Source organism: Juglans microcarpa x Juglans regia, chromosome 4S (genome assembly GCF_004785595.1).
Source record: "Juglans microcarpa x Juglans regia isolate MS1-56 chromosome 4S, Jm3101_v1.0, whole genome shotgun sequence".
NCBI lineage: Eukaryota > Viridiplantae > Streptophyta > Magnoliopsida > Fagales > Juglandaceae > Juglans > Juglans microcarpa x Juglans regia.
Genome location: NC_054601.1, coordinates 18797020 through 18819590, shown reverse-complemented (window position 1 = coordinate 18819590; position 22571 = coordinate 18797020). Strand labels below are relative to the sequence as shown.

Sequence of the window (22571 nt, the reverse complement as noted above, 5' to 3'; positions counted from 1 at the left end):
GACTCATTTTTATAGAAAATAATCATTTTTGCTAAAAATAACTGGTCACTAATAAATATTTTTCTTATATATATATATATAATTAATTATACGTACTTTTCATTGCGAGGACGTGAAGTTCTTAATTTCCTAGCTAGGATTTGAAGTTGATCTTAAAGGGACATATCCAGATGATATTTTCCTGTCTAGGATAAATTATGGTTAAGTCTTGGACTACAACTTTTTGCCTGTTCCATGTAGAAATTGGATGAAAAGATCAGAATATTGTCATGTGGAACATGACATGATAGTATATAATGTATTTATAAATATATATCTCACTCTCTCTCGCAACTTTGTACAATTAATTCATCTCAAGCAAATATGTAGAAGTAGTAGTACTATACATGCACGCATGTTGCACTAATATTCTTCTCTTTTCTTTTCATATTTTTTTTTTTCAAATTCTCTGTCGAAAACCTCTAATCCGTTTCTTGCTCCATAGCCCTCGAGAAAGGGTTTCTTTCTTCTTCTTTTTTTGTACTTTTTCTTGAAAGTGATCTTCTCTATCCTGAATTAAATTCCAGTGGCTTTTAAACTGTCCATGGGATTTACACAGCACAACCCAAGCCCCTAGCTTCTGACCCCTTCATGATTCTGAGCCTCTTGCATGAGCAGAGAAACATACTGCAACAAAGCAAACATAAAATGAGTACTTTGATTTAGACCTTCTCTTTCTTCATGTTTTGGAAAAGAAATTGATGTAAATTTAAACAGAAGGCAGATCAGCTCAAGAACTTACTCCCATGGAACATCTCCAACCAACATCCAATCCCCATCTTTATCTTCATAAGTCGGCACAAATTCTGACCCATTGTAGCCTTCCCTCTCAGAATACTCACCTGAAAAAGGAACAAAAAAAAAAAAAAAACCGTTAAGAACGACTAAAATCTGAATAAATACTATAACCATATTCTTTCTTTCTTTCTTTATTTTACTGTCCATCGCTAGCTAGCACCAATTAATACAAGTGCAGATGAAAAGGTGATCGATGCAATATGCTTACCAGCACTGAACTTGAACATGTCCTCCAAGGCTTTAAGGAGCTCTGGGTATCCTTTGTAGACCTTCAAATCAATCTTCCTTAGATAAGGAGCTCCATCCATGCTAACTTTCAGGTACATGCCCGCAGCTTCAGCCTCCATTTTCTTTGCTTGCAAACAGTTTTTCCTGTAAGATCTCACAGGTGGCCACCCAACTACTTGTGCCCTATAATAAGACATAGCCATTCACCATCTTAGGCCATATAATCAAAACTATGCGAAGTTATTCATATCTATGACATGTAAATGCGACTAAATATGCATTAAAAGCAAGATCAAAGTTTAATTAATGAAGAAGAAAGCTAGATTTCTTACTTGGCAGGGGAAGCAATTTCTTGGTCACATTTTTGGAGATGTGAAGCATTACAATTTTCCTTAGATCCACAAGACTCCTCATTAAAGTTGGGCACTAATGCTCTTTTGTTGCTCTTAATGGCAATAGTTGGTTGTTTTTCTGACTCCTTGGTGCCAGGAAGGCCTAACCTAAGCTCTGTGGCCTCGAGGTTGAGTTCTTTGTCAAACGCCATGCTAGCAGCTTCTCTCCTTTTTTGGGACGATCTTTAGAAGGAACCTAAAAGCCTTTTTTCTCCGATAACTTGAGGATAAAATCTTCTGTGTTCCGGTAGTACTGATCGAGATTAGACAAATGCTAACTAGGGAATGCAGATCAGAAATGTGTGTGTCAGAACCAGCGGTACTAAAGGCGAGTTATATAGATTGGAGACGGACAGACAGCGATAAATTAGGCCGATGGATACTGTCTAGCTAGGGCATGAAAGATAACATTATCATCTATACTTCAAGCGCGTGCATGGCACATTACGCGCTTCCAACATTAGATGATCTTACGCGTACATACGACGTATAAACAAACTCTGCAATGAAAAATTTACCATCCATTATATATATATATATATATATATATATGAGAATATGTATATACTTTTGTAAAGCTTAAGGTTCTCATGTACGTAGTGAATTACATGCTCCATTTATTAATCTAATTAATATTGTATTTATAAAAAAAAAATCATATGAATCTATAAATTTATATATTAATTGTAAAAATCTAATCAATAAAACACCCTCTCACTATAAGAAAAACGTTTATTTATGACTAGACAATGTAATTATATGTTATGAAAATTATCATTTCCTATTAAAATGAGTATTCAATTCTTGCCGTAAATAACTCATCACAAATACTCGTTTTTCTTGTATTGGATTTCAAATAATCAAGTTAATTTACAGGAAACAGATTATGTATATTGTTTTTAATCGTTATTTAATTGGTATAGAATATTGATTCGATCGTTTTGGTGAATGGTGAGGACAGGAATTGAAGTAGATTCACGCAGCATAAAAGTAGTGTAGGGAAGAGCTAGCAGTACATAATATATAGGGAAATGGCCGTATCTTAACTTATGAAATAAGACATAGACAGCTAAAGGTGTTTGTCACATGAACAGAACAAATTGAGGCGATTGTTCTTTCGTTTTGGGGACAAGCTTGGGACAGACCCTATCTATCCAAATTGAAGACCGTGATTCCCAATCAGACGGCCTAGACGAAGTTAACTGATTCCCTGAAAAGAAATCAGGACCCTTGGATCATGACTGGAAGTTGGGTGCCATTCCATGTGACTTGGGTTCACATGGGCTGTCTTTGATGGGCGAGGCATGGTGTTGGTTAGGGTTTTAATTGGATCTATATATATAATAAAGTTGGGGCAGGTATTACATGTGGGCATGCTCAAGCCCCCATGCATGAGCCATTGTCGTATATCTAGGGTTTTCCTTTTCCCATGAGTAACTTCTTCTATTTGGAAGAATGATCGATGATTGTTATGGTCTTCTAGTTTTTCGATCATTCAATATCTAAATGGGGACTATTTAGATTTAATTAGCTAATTAAGTGAGAGTACTAAAAGTATCAAATCTTATAATTAATACAGCTCTAAATTATTTTCATTTTGAGTTAGTCGAGAGTTAAGAATATTTATCAATCCCATATGAATGTAATAAGTTTATTATCATCCACTTCTACAATTAAGTTGTTTGTCCTTTGGGAATGGATAGTGTAGAATTAATCCATTTAAATGGTTTGAGTAACATTAGATACAATTCTAAGATCTATAATCTTCGCACACTCTTTTTGAAAAAAAAGTACAGTTCACTATTAAAAAAATAATTTTTTATATGTATTCAAGGTTTACCCACATTTTTCAAAAGGAGTACGTGGGACGTGCATATCCTAAAACTGCAAATATCATTTCTTAAATGATTTTGGGACTGAGTTATTGAAAAGATGTTAAACAAAAACCGAGATGCCAACAAAGGATAATCTCAATCCATTAGGGTACGTAGCATTAATTATAGCTTGATTGAAAATAAAAGATTTCGCTAAACTATTAATTAGAAAATATTGGGAAAGTGAGAATAAGGACATGTTGAAGAAAGCAAATTAATTAAAATTGTCCATTGAGACACTCATGCTCATATATATTGACTTAATTCAATACTCTGAAATGGCCGCATGAGACCTGAAAAGCCGTAGAGGCATTTGTCCAATATTATTCTTACACTCGAGTGTGTGTTTCAAGTAATCATAAGCAACGGGAGAAAATTTCGGTTTCTCTCCTTAATTATCGCTTATAAGTAGTTTATAAGACAAGGAGTTGAGGTTTTCTACATACCAACCTTGAACCTAATTGAGTACTTCTCTAGGATCTTTTCACTACCTTGAAATGAATAGTATGATCCATTTATTGTAAAGTATAGAATATTTAATAAATTATCGAGGGTGCTTTTTAAGGATCAAGGTCCCCGGCCTCAAGTTCATACCGCGTATACTTAAGGGTCTCAAGTAAGAGAAAGATAGACAAATGATGTGCATCTTATAATATAATTTATCACTATAATATAAATATATATATTTATATATATATATATATATTTTTATCTCTTTTCTATTTGAAATCACCAAAATCAGACATACAATAACAAGAGGAAATGTTTTTTATTTTTTATGTTTTATTACTTTGAATGGAAGTTAGTTAACCAAAACACACACGCACTTATTTGCAATGAAGCCAGTGTTAAAGGATTCAAATATAAGCAATTAATATTCCTAAGTACTCATCAGTTTAGCCAACTATTAACACCAAGTAAAAGACTTATAAAAGATATATAGATAGTTGTTTCAAGAAGCGCTTCATGTCTTCCTAAATAACTAGTTTGTGATGCACGTTAAGCAACAAGCTCTATGTTTGTGTGTTGGGACAAAGTGTCGAGTCATCGTGCCCTTTATGAATTTCTCGATGCACGTGCAACAATTTTTAAAACAAAAGGTCGCGACCCACGAGAGTGAGCTATATATACATACATATATATATATATGATCTATAACAAATTAGATCATATATTTGATCCTTTTAGCTAGTACAAGATTATTTTGTAAATGTGCACCAATTAATTACCAAGTCCATATTTATTATTATGAAAAATTATTCTTATCAGTCACTATTCATTACTTCACACTCTATATCGTATGAAAAACACTTACACACCTTATAGAAAAAAAAAAACTACAGATGTAGAGTGTGAAAGTGAATAATGACTGATATATAGAATTTTTCTATATTTCATCTTTATGTTTTCTACTACAACTTACAATGCCAATATTTTTTCTCTAATTATATATAGATCTATTAATGAAGGCCTCCAAAAATCATATTGGTACTATTGACAACCAATTTCTCTCCTAATATTTCAAAGACATCTTTATGTAATGTCAAGAAAAGGTGAAGAAAGAAAAAATGGAGACTCGTAAAGCAATTAATTGTTGTGAAATTTGTTTTCTAATGAATATAATTATTATTGAGTACTTAGCGGTTAGCACCGACACCTCCACAGACGAAGTGGCCCTAGAGGCCGTACTGCATGCAAGAAATTAGCCAATTTTCATGTGACTTTTGAAGCCGAGACAACCCAAAAAGCTTCATCTTTTGGGAAGAGCCACAGACACAAAAGGGTCCCACTACTTTAGGTGATTTGTGACATATATTGCATTATGGAGCTGTTTTTTTTCTTTTTTATTGAAAAAAATGTATGTTTTTTATTTCTAATTTAATCTGGATTTGAGATCACTAATGTCTAGCTGGGGTTGTCTCTACTTCAATCATATCCAAGCAAGTGGGACCTCACCCACCATCACAAAGTGGGCCCTCCCCTCTTTCTCTTCCCCGACCAAATGGGTCCCTTGAAACCCAATTCCAGCTAATGCTCACATAGAATCCTTTATCTGGTAGTACTTGTTTCATTTTCGAATATGTTATCTCCAAGGAAGTTTTTTCTTTGCCTCTTCTGGATGTATATATGCATATATGTCTGTATAAATATGAATGTATGCATGGATGGATGCATGCGTGTATATGCATACTTGATTCCTATAGATACATATTATATAGACGAGGATTTGGATGAAAGATTGTTGTATATATTAGACTATTAGATGTGTTGATTCTCATGCATCTGATCTTGATCTATTCCAGCATCTACTTCATCCAATACGTTTATATATAGTCTTTCAATTCTTAAAAAGGAGGAGAGGAGGATCGAAATAATTACAAGATCAATAAGATAGAACATAATTTCTTTGAGATACAATTCCTAGTAATTATAAGTCGAATTAACCTATATATCCATCCCAACTAGATATTGAAAAAAAAAAAAAAATGAAGTTCCACTACTACTAGCTTGTTTGATCTCATTTCTTTCGTATTTACTATTTTCCATATTATTATAATAATAACAACAAAAGCAACTTTTACCATGCAACTACAACTTCAAATTAGGAGTGGTTTGGATTTAGAGATGAGTTGAGATGGTTTGTAAATAGTAGAATAAAAGTTGAATTGTTTATTATATTTTGTGTGGGAATTTGAAAAGTTATTTTGAGATTTGAAAAAATTGAATTGTTTATTATATTTTGTGTGAGATTTTGAGAAAGTTGTAATCATGAGATGAGATGAGTTGAGGTGGATTTTGAATTCAAACAAGACGTTAATTGTCGGAAGATTAAACTGAGTAAGAAATTAAAGAGGTGATTATAATAGACTAACCACATCAAACCAAGTGCAAATAATAATTTATTAAGTGTGTGGGTGCTAGCTTGATATATGCAAAATGCAATATTTAGCGTGATTCGAGAGTAAAGTTGAAATTCATGAACATGCTCACTGGCATGAGGAAACTATTACATTAATAGAGGTTTTTGATCAATCTTGTATGTGGTTATGCTAAAAACGCAATCATGTGTTTGTATTTCAAGCCAAATACACTATAAAATTAAGCACCCCAAAATTTGGCTTGGAATATCTAATCCTTCAATTGCAAGAAATGGTACTGAACTAGTCTTTACAGAGAAAACTGTTTCTTTTTTTCTCTCTCTTTTCTCTGATCAACTGTGCATGCACAATAGAATCATTGTGGCCAGTTATTTCCTACGAAATGACTATTTTATACCAAAATGAATATATTTTCATCATAAATAATCATTTTCGTCACAAATAATCCGTCACAAATACTCGTTTTTCTTGTAGTGATATAACCTATCATTTTATGCACATAGCCTCACTATATATATATATATATATAGAAGCAAATATTTCATGAAACACTTATGGTCTTGATCAACCTTATTGATATATATATTCTTAAAAAGCCCTTTATAAAAATATACTCAATTATATACATAGATATATATATATATATATCTCCGAGATTAGAGAACAAAACATGTTATTTTATATCATGCAACGACAAAAACAATAATAAAATCGTCACCCACGTACATATTAATTTCTTTGCAAGGTAGGAGGGAGACAACCCACTCGTGGCCTTAAAGCCACCACAATTTAGCTTTTGATTGGTAAGAGGTGTGAGGAGGCATGGTAATAAAGTCTACCACAATTATTAGTGATGTGGATGAGTTTTGATGCCTTACTTCTTCATGATATAAACAGTGACATTAATCATGTCAGCATTGCCTAGCTTGAAAGATCAACTAGATTTGAAGTTCTTATTTTGGGAGAAATACATTTGATGCTAATATTTTGTGGATATTCCACATGAATCTATCATTTTAATAAGAATAAGGACATGATTTGAGATGGGTCCAAGTGAATAATTGGTAGTCATTCCTAAAATTTGATTAATGCGTATAAAGTATTCATCTAGAGGGGTATGGTCTACTCACTATATATAAAGTATTACCATGCACTATGATTCATGTACTCTTGTGCTCTTTAAGTGAGTAAGATTATTAGAATATAAGCAAATTATCTCCTATATTAAGACATATAATGCGGCCAATATACAATAAATTAATTAGTAGTGATTATTTAATATAAAGTTACGAGTCAATATATATATATATATATATATATATAAGTTACGAGTGATACTATTAACAAAAAGTTGTATCTCTTGATAATACACCAAGTAGTACTATTGCATCCCTTGATCGAAGGTTGCCCACACGTTATAAATAGATTGGAAGTATCTATAGCCATGAATCTAAAATGAATTACAAACTTCAATCCTATACCTACGAAGGCTAGCTTATGGAGATTAATGATGATCAGCTAGAGCATTCCTTTTAAAATTTGGTCAAGCTTTTTTCTTTCCTGAATTTAAGCCGTGTTTGGTAAGCGATGAGACTATTAATATTCACAAACAGTTCACTACTTTAACTACATAGAAAACGAGTATTTGTGACTATTTTTTTGTGATAAAAATGACTATTTGCGATGAAAATAGACTTATTTTAGCTGAAAATAATTATTTCGCTGAAAATAACTAATCACAAATAAACAGTTTTTTTGTAATATATATAAAAAATTAATTTTTCACTATTATTCATAAATCATCTGAAATTACTTCAGAATCCAAACCTAACATATGATTATATTTGAATAAACATGGTCGAAGATATGAACATTAAATTTTTCTGTATTTCAACTGCGCCATCGTGTTCAAGTTTCTTACTAATGATTTTATGATACATTAATTTATGAGATTAGTTTGCTTCGGTTACGGAATTGAGTTAAGTGTTAATGTAGTAGTATTATTTGGCTTGAGTTCTTTTTTATTTTATCTTTTGTAAATAACAATAATAATAAAAGCTAAATGCATGGGTTAGACAAATTCGCTTAGTTAGGAAGAAAAAAGAATGGGAATAAAGTTAAGGCAACCTCTGGGGTGAAAACAAAAACATGTGAACCAGTAAATCGGACTGAACCGTAACGAACCGGTGGGTTTGGTCCGGTAATGAATTTGGTTCTGTCCAGTACTAATTTTATTTTTTTCAAAATCGGTCCGGTTTCAATTTTTCTTTTTCTAATATCGGACTTGACCGGTTCATATATATATATATTAATTTTTATATTGTATAAAATATTTTTTATACGATTTTTTATATTATATATAATTTTTTATATATAATTATATATAAAATAATTTTATATTATATGATAAGTAATTTTAAAATTTAAAATCTTATATCACTATAGTTTATTATATTAATAGTTATATTAATACTATATTATTATAGTCTATAATATAATTATATTATATATTATAATATACTACAATATATTATTATTATATTATTATCAACTATAATATATTAAAAAAATCGAATCGAAATTGATAAAATTGAAAGTATGAATTTAAGAATATAATCGGTATAATATCAATTCTTTGAATCTTTAAATTGATATATATTAATTTAATTTTAAAATATGTCTGAAATCGAATCTTATCGGTTACACTCTACAACCTCTATTACTGGAGGTAGGGACAAAAATAGTGTACTGATCTTGAAAGAGACGAGGGGATATCTGACAGCTTAGAAAGTGTACGTACTATATCAGTATCAGCATCGACCTCATGATTCACACGTGTGGTGTCTCCTACACGCACAAACATGCACACATATCAGTATCAAGAGATGAGGACTTTGTACTGCTTCCTGATCTTTGTTAGATATACAAATCCAATTTTTTTTGTTTTTTTTAAGAAATAACTTACAATAAATAAATAGACTGACAAGATTTTGGTTGGTATTGTTATTTTTTTTCCCCCTTTGAAAATCATTGAAATAAGTACGTTGAGGTGTGAAATGGCAAATTTCTTTCAACTTAGACTTGGAAGTAATGATATATGTATAACTTTTTTTTTTTTATATAATTTATTCTAAATCAATAGCTCCATTAAAATTTACTTTCAATTTTACAAAGTTATCTTTTATTTAATATAGAGTTGTATGAGAAATGTAAATTAATCATTTTCCTTTGATCGATAGATACCAGTAGACAAATTGAATCTAAGACATTAATCACTTCACAGAGTGTTCATGGTATCTAATTCTAAAATCATTTAGTCACGAACGCATGATGATCACCAATTGATGAGTGTATTATGCGTTCAAAGTCTTCGAAAAAAGAACGTAATATTTTTACAGTACTAATAGTGATTTATTAGTTTTTCTATGAATCATTCTTATAGAAAGACCAATGTGGCGGTGGATGGATTGGCTCGTTGTGGAACAAAGGGTTGTAATGAATTATGGTTTTCATTTTCAGATTTACCTTTGGTTATTAAAGGTATTATTAGATTGGAGAAGATAGAATGTCCTTATATGAGGATTGCTCGTTCAGATGTATAGTTTTTTCTCTTTCGATATTATTATTTCTGATTTTTAGGCTTGAGTTTGGATTGTTTGTTTATTTAATTTACCAGGTCTAAAGATGTTTCCACGGTATTCTTCCGCTACAAGTGAGGGTCATTCTTAATAAAATTGGGACAGGGCCACTGGTGGACATGCAGTCTTGTCTCTTATTAAAAAAAAAAAAGAAAAAAGAAAAGAAAAACATCTATGCCATTGATGGAGTATAATATAGTTTACCAATATAATTGTAACTCCCAACTTGCTCTAGCGGTGCTACTCTATTGTTTATCATCTTATGCATGAACACAAATTTCATCATATATTAGTTGAGGAGTATGATAGATTTTACTAGAACCTAGCTTCCATGAGATCAACCATTAGGCTTTGAACAATTTTGTGGAGGTAAAGAGGAAGCATTAAAATTTGGACAATGCTATAGGGTGCACACCAAATGTGCACACCAGTGCAAATGTATTTTTTTCTTTTAAATATTTTTTAAACATCTTTAACCATTAAGAAAAAATAAACAAATAAAAGTACAAACTCACTAATAGTTACTTCTTTAACCATTAAGAAAAGATTTTAAAAAATTAAAATACAGGATTGGGCACATTTGTGAGTCATACTATCATTTTCTTTAAAAATTCGAAGTGGAGTAATGCTTGTGTTGTCGAGTCTTGATGTCTAAAATTCATGAAATAGGGAATTAGGCCAAGAGAGAAACTCGGACCCAAGAATTTAGGCCTAAACTGTGACTCATTAACCCAAGAAAAGCCCAAGACCCATTTTGGTGAAACCTTAGACCTGAACCGGTTGCCTATAAAAAATCCTAGGATGCTACACGACATACATACTTTGTTGCCCAAGATTTTTGTGCCGCAATCCTCCTTCCCTAAAACACTCTCTACATCTCTCATCTGGTTAGAGTTGTGCATCCGGATCTAGATATCCAGAAATATCCGGATCTGGATTCCATTTTTAAAAAGCGGTCGGATATTTGCCGAGGTAAATCCAACCAACATCCAGACAGGTATTCGGATTTGGGCCGGCTTTAAACCCGGATATTCGAGTTTTATACCCGGCTTTTTTGTTTTAATAAAAGCCTATATTTTGTTAAAGAAAAAATGATGTTGAAAAGCACAACATTTTTTTATATATAAAAGCCTATATTTTATTAAAGCTTTTATCAAGAAAAAATGATGTTGAAATATGTAATACTAATGCATTTGACATTGTACATAATAATACGTAATACGTAATACTAATCTAATAAATTCACCCAACAATTCCTCTCCTAGGGTTTCCCTGTGTAGAGGCTCTTCCCTTTCGTAGTACAAGATCTTTCCTTGTGTAGGGTTTCTCTTGTGTAATCATAGTTGGAGTGAGGAGGTTGATGTGCGAGAATGAATGATGGAAGAGAACTTAGAAGAGATGTATAAGAAACTTTCTCTTACGGAGAAGGAGAGTGAGGAGGTTCATGTGGAAATACATAAACTGCAAGATGCAGTTCTTTGTGGTGGTAAGTGTTTATTGGTTAAACTTCTCATAGAGTGTCATTACAATCGGGAGGCTTTTAAGATGACAGTGAAGAAAGTATAGAGGCCGGTCAGGAACATTAAGTTCAGGGATTTGAGTCCTATGATTATGTTGATAGAGTTTGAAGATGAACGTGATAAGGATCGAGTTATCAAAGACAGTCCTTGGTCTTTCGATAAACATCTGGTGCTGGTGAAGGAAGTCGAAGGCCATTAACAAGTCCATAAGATTCAGTTCACTGAGGCTTTGTTTTGGGTACGTTTGCATGATTTACCGTTGATCGCACTGAATGAATATATTGGCCATCTGATTGGGAGCATAATTGGCATGGTTAAAGAAGTTGATATTGAGAAGGGAGAAATGGTGTGGGGGGAGCTTATGCGAGTAAGAATTAATATTGATGTTACGAGGTAAGATGATTAACATTGGCTCTGGTGATCATGTTTGGGTTAGGCTTTCCAATGAAAGATTACCCAATTTCTGTTACTGTTGTGGTCTTTTGGGTCATGGTCATTTGAAATGTGATCAATGACAATGTGGTCAGAGTAAGTACAAACATAATGGTTTTCCATATGGAGGCTGGTTGCGAGCAGGAAATAAAGGAACAAAATGATGGAATCAGTAATTGGAAGCAGTAATTGACTTCTTCGGCATATGATACAGGAAAAGTTAATGCTGTCGAAGGTAACAAAGGAAATCACGGTGTCTATTCGGGTGATGTGATTACAGAAGCTGTTAAGGAGAAGGTTCAGACTCTGTATGGGAAGGAGGAGTTTCCCCAAAACATGCAGACATTGAATTCCATAAATACAACTGCGTCTGAGAAGGAAACGGTGGCTAGTTTAATGCAGGAATTGATGGAGGATGATGGAGGTGATAAGGAAGTTCATAAAGGGGATCATGTGGGTTTGCAAGACTCCTTAGTAGAATAAGAGGACGGGGAAAAGCCAGGGAGATGAGCTAAAAGCTAGATTTAGTGAAGTCCAGGAGGAGGGCCCAGGTTGGGCAAAACAAAAGAGGAAGGGCATAAGTGGAAACGTTTGTCCAGACTCAACAAACAGAATCATCCCATTTCAGAAACTCACCAACGGACAGTCTCTATTTGCAAACGAAAGGGGAAGATCGATAATGAAGAAGCGTTGGGCATATTTATCAAGAGAAGGGTCGCGACAACGAATTTGGAGAATGTTTTGGAGAAACCCCAAACTTTCATATCGGTGGTGGTTGGATCCTAGCACCGCTGGGAGCCATGAAATTCCCTAGTTGGAATGCTTGTAGGCTTGGGAACCCACGAGGCATTCGTATCCTTCGAGGACCTTTGTGCAAGAGGGGTCGACCACTCTTGAAGGTGGGGGACCCAAGGTTGGACTTGTGAGCTGTGATCAAGCTCCACTAACCGAATTGTTGTCCAAGTGCCGTGTGCAAGCTCAGTTGCAAGTCTAGTTTGCAAGCTCAGTTGCAAGCTTTGAAGAGCCATGAATCATGTTGTGCAAGAGGCGAAGGAACAAGGTGGTTCCAACCGGAAAAACCTTGAGGCCGTGGAAGGGCATACCACAACGCTTACCAACATCTTTGACGAGGTTAGCACTACATTAGCTGAGTTGAGGATGGCCTTGAATGTCACATCCCGTGAGACCGAAGAGAATCGAAGGGCAATGGATACCATGAGACGTGACAATAATGCAAGCCTTGAAAGGCTTGAGAGAAGATTTGCCGAGACCAATGGCCAAAGAATACCATCTAGTCCGAATGGGCAAAGGCATGAGGCCTTTGTTGATGGAGCCGAGACAAGCGTGACAGACTCCATGCTAGAACCATCAAGGCCTGAGTATAGAAGAGGTGGTCGTTTTGAAAATGACCATGTTGCCGTGGAGAGGTGGATACGTGATGAGGGCAATCATTCTAGAAGCTCATTTGTGTTGAGAGGACCTCAAGATGTGAGGTTTGAAGTTCCAAGGTATGAAGAGCATCATGAGGCCGAGTATGAGTTTGGCCATGAAGAACCGAATGGTCATGATGACCATGCTAATAGAAGACATCACAATCGTGATAGAGAAAGGGGCCCCAGGGGCCGAAGACGTGATGAAAACCACTTTGATGATAGAAGAGGAAACCGAGCTTATGACCGGGGACCAAAGAGGCCAAAGGTGGATTTCACCAAGTTCAATGGGGGGATCCATATGAGTGGTTGGATAAAGTAGACCATTACTTTTGTGTCTCTCAAGTCCCAAGCGAAGAAAGAGTATCCACGAATTGTTTTCATCTAGAAGGAAGGGTGGTGCCATTGGCTTCATGACCAATATGACAAAGAGAGAAAACGAGGGTGGACGGCCTTTGAGAGGGAGTTCTTGATGCAATTTGGCCCCCTCACCGATTGTTAACCACCATGGGCAACTTGCCAAATTAAAACAAGAAGGGAAGGTGCATAACTATATTGCTGAGTTTCGGCAACTCCAAACTTTAGTGAGGGGGTTGGTTGGAAGAGGCATTGATAGGCACATTTGTGGATGGCTTGAGACCTTGGTTAGCCAAGGAGATTAAATTGAAGCAACCAACTAGGATTCAAGAAGTTATGAGGATGGCTGAAATTTCAGACGAGAGCACTCACTTGAATAAGCGTCATTCCAAGGACACGGGGAGCAAATTCTCAAAACCTTTGCAAACCAAAGCTCCTTGGAAAGGAAAGGAGGAAATGGGGAGTGCATCAAAACCGAAGTCTTATAAAGTAAAAAAATTGTCTAGAGAAGAAGTTCAAGAGAGGATAAAAAAGGGACTTTGTTTCAAATGCGGTGACAAATGGAGCAAAGAACACAAGTGTAGATCCTGTCAAGCATATGTGTTGCTTAAGGAACAAGTGAAGCAGAGGAAGATGGCCATGTGGAGTCATCTAGTGAAGAATCCGAACATAAAGAGGCCGAATCTAGTGAACCACTAAAGGAGGCCGAATTGTCCTTAAATGCAATTTCAGGAGTACAAAGACCCACATCCATGAGAGTGATGGCATGGGTGGTGAAGTTTGAGGTTACTTTTTTGGTAGATAGTGGCTCCACACATAATTTCATCAATGCCAATATTGTTACCAAATTTGGATTGAAGTTGAGTACTATTGAGCCTTTTGAGGTGAAGGTAGCAAATGGGAACAAGCTTAGATGTGAAGGGCTTGTCAAAGAAGTGAAGATGAATATACAAGGTGTAAGAATTGTGGCTGACCTCCATTTGTTGGCACTAGTGGGTCTTGATGTGGTATTGGGCAATGCTTAGCTCAAGGGCTTTCGAATAGTGATTCATGACTACCACAACATGACCATGGAGTTCAAGCTTTGGTCAAAGAAGAGAGTTTTGACTAGCTTAGAATCAAAATAAGTGAAATCTTGTGAGGCCATTATGTTTGAGAAATTGTGCAAAGGTGGAGCTCATTGCTTTGCCATCATGGTTGTTGATGAAGATTATTTGTGAAATGTTGAGAAGAGTGAAAAAGATGGCAACAAGGATGATTTAAAGGGGCTGCCCGTGGAAGTGAGAGAGGTCTTGGAGGACCATGTAGGGGTCCTAGAGGTGCCTACTTCATTGCCAGCCTCTAGACTCTTTGATCACCGAATTGTGCTTGTAGATGAGAAGAAACTGGTGAATGTTCCCCCTTACCATTATGCCCATTTTCAATAAGGGGAAATAGAGAGGCAAGTCGATGATATGTTGAAAAATGGCTTGATAAGGCCAAGCACTAGTCCATTTTCTTCCCCGGTGTTGTTTTTAAGGAAGAAAGATGGATCATGGAGGTTTTGCACGGACTATAGGGCTTTAAATGAGGCCACAGTGAAGGATAGGTTTCCTATCCCCACGGTGGATGAGATGCTTGATGAACTTCATGGTGCAAGAGTCTTCTCCAGACTTAACTTAAGGGTCGGTTATCATCAAATAAGAATGAACAATGAAGATGTACACAAGACGGGCTTTAGAACCCACTCCAGACATTTTGAGTATCTTGTGATGCCGTTTGGGTTATGTAATGCCCCATCCACATTCCAAGCTACAATGAACACTATCTTCAAGCCAGTCTTGAGAAAGTTTGTGTTGGTATTTGTTTTATGATATCTTGGTTTACTCCAAGACCATTGAAAAGTATAAGGAGCACTTGAGAGTTGTAATGAGGATTTTGGAGGAGCACCACTTTTTTATAAAGGCTTCTAAATGTACCTTTATGGAGAAGAAGTTAGAGTATCATGGTCATTTCATCTCGGGAGACGGGGTGAAAATGGACCAAAGAAAGATTGAGGTCATGGTTGATTGACCATTACCTAATGATGTTTCGGCCTTGAGAGGTATCTTGGGATTGACCAGCTACTATAGGCGGTTTGTGAAGAATTATGGGCTTATTGCTAAGCCACTTACATCCTTATTAAAGAAGGATAATTTTGAGTGAACCCAAGAGGCAAGAGAGGCCTTTGAAGCATTAAAGAGGGCTATGACCACTACTCCCATGTCAGCTTTGCCTAACTTTGGGAAGCCATTTGAAGTGTATACCGATGCAAGTGGTGAGGGAATAGAGGTTGTTTTGGTTCAAGACAAGGGGCCCTTGGCCTATATTTCTAAAGCACTCGGACCAATGAAGAAAGCTAAGAGTACCTATGCTGGAGAGATGCTAGCGGTTGTTCAAACTTGCCACAACTTCCTTCTCTTTCTCCCCCTCGTGACCACTTTATAATTAAGAACCTCCCTTGGTTGCAAAGACATTTGCCCTTCTTCATCAAATCTTGGCAATTGCTCCACAATAAGTTTTGGATCACCCACTCTTTTTCAACACGGTCATATGGAAAACCAGATGTAGCTTGGAGGTTGGAGGGAGCTCCAACCTATAGGCTACCTCTCCCAAATTTTCTAACACCTTGAAAGGCCCATAGTACCTTTTGGATATCTTCAAATTAAGCTTCTTCCTTAAGGTCATTTGTCCAAATGGTTGAAGCTTCAGATAGACATAGTCTCCCACTTCAAAGGCCACTACACGCCTCCCTTGATCATAATACTTCTTCATTCTTTCTTGAGCTCTCTCTTCACCTTTGTCAAAATCTCATCCCCAGTAAGCAATTCACTTTCTACCTCATCACTTTTGGTCGTGCCTCTTTCATAATCCATCAAGATGGGTGGTGATCTTCCATACACAACTTCGAAAGGGCTTCTTTGGATGGAAGCATGAAAAGTAGTATTGTACCAATACTCGGCCCATGACAAATAATCTCCCCATCTTCTTTTCTCCTCATGGCACAACCACCTCAAGTGTTTTTCAAGGGATCTATTCACCACTTCAGTTTGCCCATTGGTTTAAGGATGGTAGGATGAGTTTGCCTTCAACTTACTCCCTTGTAACTCAAAGAGTTCCTTCCAAAAGTTACTCATGAACACCCTATCTTGATCGGTCACTATGCTCTTTGGAAAGCCATGGAGCTTCACTACATTGTCCACAATGGCTTTGGCCACACTCTTGGCCGTGTATGGATGTCTTAGAGGGTTGAAGTGAGCATACGTACTTAAGCGGTCCACCACCACCAATATAACCTCATATCCACCACTAATAGGTAAGCCTTCCACAAAATCCATTGTCAAGTCCTCCCAAATTAAGTTTGGAATTGGCAATGGTTGCAAGAACTTGGATGGGGGTCTTGTATCATATTTGATCTTTTGGCATGTGTCACACTCGGCCACTAGGGTCTTCACGACTTTCTTGATTCCTTCCCAATAGAAGAAGTGCTTCACTCTAATGTAGGTTCTCAACCAACCCGAATGGCTACCTTCTTTGATATTATGAAAGTGGTCAAGGATCTTCTTCCTCAAGTTAGGTTTATTTGGCACATAAACATGATGTTTTTAGTATATCAAGCCATCTTTCACTTTGAAGCCAACCACTCCATCCCCTTAGGCTTCTAAAGGTTCCACAATCTCAATGTCTCTAGCATCAATCTTGGTGGCCTCTCAGATTTTGTCCCAAATCCTTGATTCGGCCCCACTCAAGGCCAACATGGAAGACTCATCTTCTTCATGCACAATCCACAAAAATGAACTCCCTTCTTTTCTACTCAAAGCATCGGCTACCTTGTTCTCCTTGCTCGGTTGGTACACAATGTCATAATCAAAGTCAAGTAACTTCACAAGGAACTTTTGTTGTTCAGGTGTCACTGTTTTTGGTTGAAGGAGATGCATCAAGGCTTGTTGATCCGTCACAATAGTAAACTTTCAACCCAATAAATAAGGCCACCACATCTTTACAGCATGAACAACCGCTAGCATCTTTCTAGCATAGTTACTCCAAGCATTGTTCATTGGTCTGAGTGCTTTAGAAATAAAGGCCAAGGGCCTCTTGTCTTGAACCAAAATAGCCCCTATTCACTCACCACTTGCATCGGTTTACACTTCAAATGGCTTCCCAAAGTTAGGCAAAGCTAACACGGGAGTAGTGGTCATCACTACAACAATTTTGAGCTTTTAGGACAAAATTTTTTAGGGACGAACAAAATTTCATCCCTAAAAGTCATTTTTTGGGATGAAATTTAAATTTTGTCTCAAAAAATTGATGACTTTACAAAATCGTTTGAAAGGTAAAATAACCATTCGAACTGTATTTTCTGTGACGAATTAAATCGTCTCAAAAAGTTTTTTCAATTGGAACGGAAAAAAATATGTTCGAACAGTAAAATCTTGGCGGGAAAGTAATTTATTATGACGAGGAAAGTTCACAACCATTCGAATGATAATTATTTTTGTTCGAACGGAAAATATTTGGTGGCAAAACCTGGTGGGAAGGTTTGTAAACCGTTTGAACGGAATATATTTAGTTTGAACATATTTAAGCACCACATTTATACATTCGAACGTATAATATTAATCTCGGTATGAAACTCAAAATATAAAAAATATATATCATATATACAAATTCATTAATTAATTTTATGTAATTAATTTAAAAATATTTTAATGATTTCTTTTATATTAAATAAATATTATCATCCATACACCACATAATATAAATCAATAATTACTCCAGAAAAGATAAAATATTTAATTTACAACTAAAGAAAATTATCAAAACACCATATCTACTGTCCATAACTGTAACAAAAAAAATATAAATAAAAAATAGAAACTACTGTGTTGCGAGGTCTCTACACACATCCTCGACTGCAGTTAATTGTCTCTCTACCTGTGCCAGTCAAGTACTGAGCATGACCTTAGTTGCATTATTGGCATTAATCTATGTACGTAACTCAAAGACGCTAGCCATAATCTTTGTACGCAACTCAGACATGGCAGTATGCACTGCATCGATCACCGCTGATGTGTGTATGTCGATTTCAGCATGCAGTATGTCTGCCATCTCCTCGCAAGTAGATGTGCGTGATGTCTCGGCCTGTGTAAACGTCTCACTAGCCGATACTTCAGTATCTCCTGGCTGTGCATCTCTCTGAATATCAGCCCTATTAGGAAAAGCTTCACGAAAACGAAATCTCGAGTATCCCATGCTCCATGACAAGATAGTGTTGGTGATTGGTCCAATCGGCTCCTGGAATGCTCGGCAGCTTCTGGCACGTCCCCGGCATCTAGCAAAAATCAAGTGATGAGGATCCCAAATGACAGTATATCTGTGGTAATGAACCGAGCCTCTGATTAGATCCTCTCAAATATATACCCCACGAGTTCGATTGGAATGCCACGAGTGACCTGTATCATAAATGTCGCTCAATCCATGCCAACCTCGGTCCTGTGCTGCCGAGGGTCAATATTGTTGGCGATTTATCAAATTCATGATCTTGAAGAAAAAAGATAAATCTGTCTGTCTAATACTCTCGTCCCATCGTACACTAGAGCATCTGAACCAACAATCAAGTCTCTGACCTCATGATCAGCAAGTGTATTGATCTCATCTGTGTAAACTGGTCCCTCGTCCTGAGACATCTCTGCATCACCTAAAGGATCAGACTCTCTAGGCGCCAGGTTCGGATAAACATCGACAAGCTTAGGAATACCGAGAAATGCAGCGAGTCCGTCCGCTGAAAATATAACAGGAGCTCCTTGGACACAGATCTTGTATGCCCCTCCATCGTCTGGGTTGGTACCACCGAGCTCACTATTGAACTCAGTAACGATCTCAATGTAGGAAATGAGCTCCATTCCTTTTTCTTGCTGATCTAAGATTCGTGCCCAACCTCGATCATTGAATACTGATGGGAGGGAATAACCTTCCCATATAAGAGCCACAAAATCAGAGAGTTTTACTTGTTGCTCAAGTAAAACAGTCCGCTCTCGAACTGTTTCGATGGAAGGTTCTCCTGATTTACCTTGTTTATGACCCTTATAAGACATTATTATGAACCTGAAACTTTAAAAATAAAATATATATTCAACATTAGTGATAAAATATAATTATGAAGAAAACATTTACAAAATTATATACTAATAGTAATATAATAAATTAATTGATAGAACAATTCAATGAAACGATGAAAACAATTTAATAAGCTAATACAAAGTAAATCATTCGAATGTAATATTAAGTGGTCGAATGACAAATTTACGTTCGAAAGGTAAAATATATGGTCGAACGGAAAACTGCACACCGTTCGAACGTTTTAAAACTGTTCGAACGTCAATGTTAAACTCGTTTGAACGCGTTTGAAAAGAAACCAAATCAAGCTCGGCCATGGCTGAGTCAACTCAGCGGCCATGAAAACACTTAAAAATGCATCGATTCTGTGGGTTTCTTCGACAAAACACATACTACTCTTCATTTCTAAACATCCTACGGTGGATTTGTGGTGTTCTACAATGACTATTGATGAAAAAATACAAATTTTCTTTAGAAACTGAATAACATCATAAAACCATAAAATAAACGATAAAATAACTTTTAAAATGCATACCTTCACTTAGGAGGAAGAGTGTTTGACGTAGGTGCTGATTACGGCAACAGATGGCGGCAATTGATGGGCGTTCAAACGTTTTCTCTCATTTTCAAACGGTGGAAACGGCGGCGTAAGAGAAAGTTCTGCCCGCGATAACTTATATTTGCATAACCGTTCGAATGGTATTTGTTTCAAGTTTAGTAAAAATTTATATTAAATGTTTATTATATTTATAATCCTATAATTTAATATAATATATATACTATTATAGTAGATTATATATACTGTAATATATATGTAATATTATAGTATATTATAATATATATATATATTATGATAGTATAATACTTTAAATGAAAACATAATAACTTATATATATTTTATTATATTATAATAGTAATATATCATAATACTTTACTATCACAGTGTTATATATGATAACATATATATATGATAGTATATAGTACTATATACTATGAGTTTATACTTAACTAATTTATATCATACACTATATATTCCATTATACATTACTATATATGTTATATATGATACTATACAGCATATATATATAAAGTATAGATTACTAATACATATGATCTTATATTTTTTACTATACTTAGTATAGTATAGTATATATGATACTATATATATGATCAAAAAATCTTCACAACCTCATAACACTCCACACTCCACATTTTTTTTAATTTTTATTATTTTTTTCTTTTATTAAATATTTATTATATGAATAATAAATAGAAAATTTAAAATAAGTTAAAAAGAATAAACTCAAAAAAAATTTTAAATAAATATTAAAAAATTTTAAAATTTAAAATAATGTGGAGTGTGGAGTGTGGTGGAGGCTGTGTAGCAAAACTCATATATGATATATGATGTAGTTTACTATATATCATATAGTATATATTACTAATATATATGATTGGTGGGATTTACTAATACACATGATCTTATATTTTCCTTTATACTAATTTAGTATAGTATAATATATATGATACTATATATATGATATATAGTCTATATTACTAATATATATGATACTATATATTCCTAATAGATATCATCTTACATTTTTATAGTATACTTTAGTATATTTAGTATAGATTACTATATATATAATAGTATATATTATTAATACATATGATCTTATAGTACTTTTCATTTAATGATGAAAATAAATATATTTAAACATTAAGGTGATATGTTCGAACGGTATTCGTGAACCGTTTGAAGGCTTTATTTGTGTTTGAACTTATGAAAAAAACATTTGAATGATTTATTGCAGTGGTGGGAAAATATCTTGCCAATTAATGACTATGCATTACCATTCAAATGTTCTTTGTCATCGTTCGAACGAATTATTATAGTGATGGAAAAATACTCTGCCAATTAATGACTCTGGATTACCGTTCAAATGTCCTTTGTTAGAGTTCGAACGGTTTATTGCAGTGGTGAAAAAATATCCCGCCAGTTAAAGACTCCTGGATTACCATTCGAATGAAATTTTTCATCAATCGAACGACGTTGAAGAAATTTGTGCGGGCAAGAAAATTGGCGGGCTAAAATTATTTCGCGTTCGACCGCACTTTATTTACATTCGAACGGTTAGAGAGAACTTAAATTCTTCCCGCACGCCGTCAGTCCCTCATTTTTCTCTCTTTTCTGTTTTCTCTCCAAAATCTTACATTTTATTCACACAATCCTTCATTCTATCATCTTACAAAGAGGATTGCAAACTTATTTTGCTTAAAGGTATGACTTTATTTATCATTTTCTTCTAAATCTATTATTAATTCTATTTTTTTTAATATATTGTATAAGTGTTTATTGGAGAAATTTATACTTTAATATAGTTATTTATTGATTTTGTAGTTTATATATATATATATATTGTGTAGGTGTTTGTTAGATTAAACACAAAATATGTTTGTTAAAGGGTTGATATTCGAAGTATATATGTTGTATATTTGTTAGAGGATTGATATTCGAAGTATATATGAGTCTGTGATGTTTTATGAGATTGTGTGTCGTCTAAACTGGATGGTATTTGGAATATGGGTTGAGACCGTTTGAATGCGGTAATATACCGTTCGAACGGATAAACATATTCGAACAATATATTACAATGTTCGAACGGTTGTAAAAACTATCTTAAACTATCATATAAATATGTAATATTATAGTAGATTATATCTAGTATATATATGTAAGAATTAATAATACTTAAACTCATATTAATATTTAGAATATAATAGTTGTAAAAACTATCTTACAACTAACTTAAAAGAGGCTAAAATTATATTATGAAAACATAATA

The 22571-nt window shown here is 34.8% G+C and overlaps 1 protein-coding gene across 1 annotated transcript; it reads right to left on the bottom strand.

Annotated features, from left to right (window-relative positions):
• Nucleotides 1–254: 254 nt before the first annotated feature.
• On the bottom strand, nt 255–1849 carry LOC121263866 (auxin-induced protein 22D-like). The gene is made up of 4 exons (XM_041166948.1): nt 1398–1849; nt 1046–1248; nt 782–881; nt 255–666 (listed from the first exon to the last, which is right to left on the bottom strand). The coding sequence occupies exons 1-4, from the start codon at nt 1607–1609 to the stop codon at nt 591–593; spliced, it is 591 nt and encodes a 196-aa protein (XP_041022882.1). The 5' UTR covers nt 1610–1849; the 3' UTR covers nt 255–590.
• Between the last annotated feature and the right edge of the window lie 20722 nt (nt 1850–22571).

Excerpts from the sequence above, each read along its gene's own strand:
- LOC121263866 (XM_041166948.1), bottom strand. The coding sequence starts at position 1,609 with ATGGCGTTTGACAAAGAACTCAACCTCGAGGCCACAGAGCTTAGGTTA. Across the intron at positions 1,249-1,397 it reads GAAATTGCTTCCCCTGCCAA|GGCACAAGTAGTTGGGTGGC; the intron begins GTAAGAAATCTA and ends GTCTTATTATAG. Across the intron at positions 667-781 it reads GTTGGAGATGTTCCATGGGA|TATGTTTCTCTGCTCATGCA; the intron begins GTAAGTTCTTGA and ends GCTTTGTTGCAG.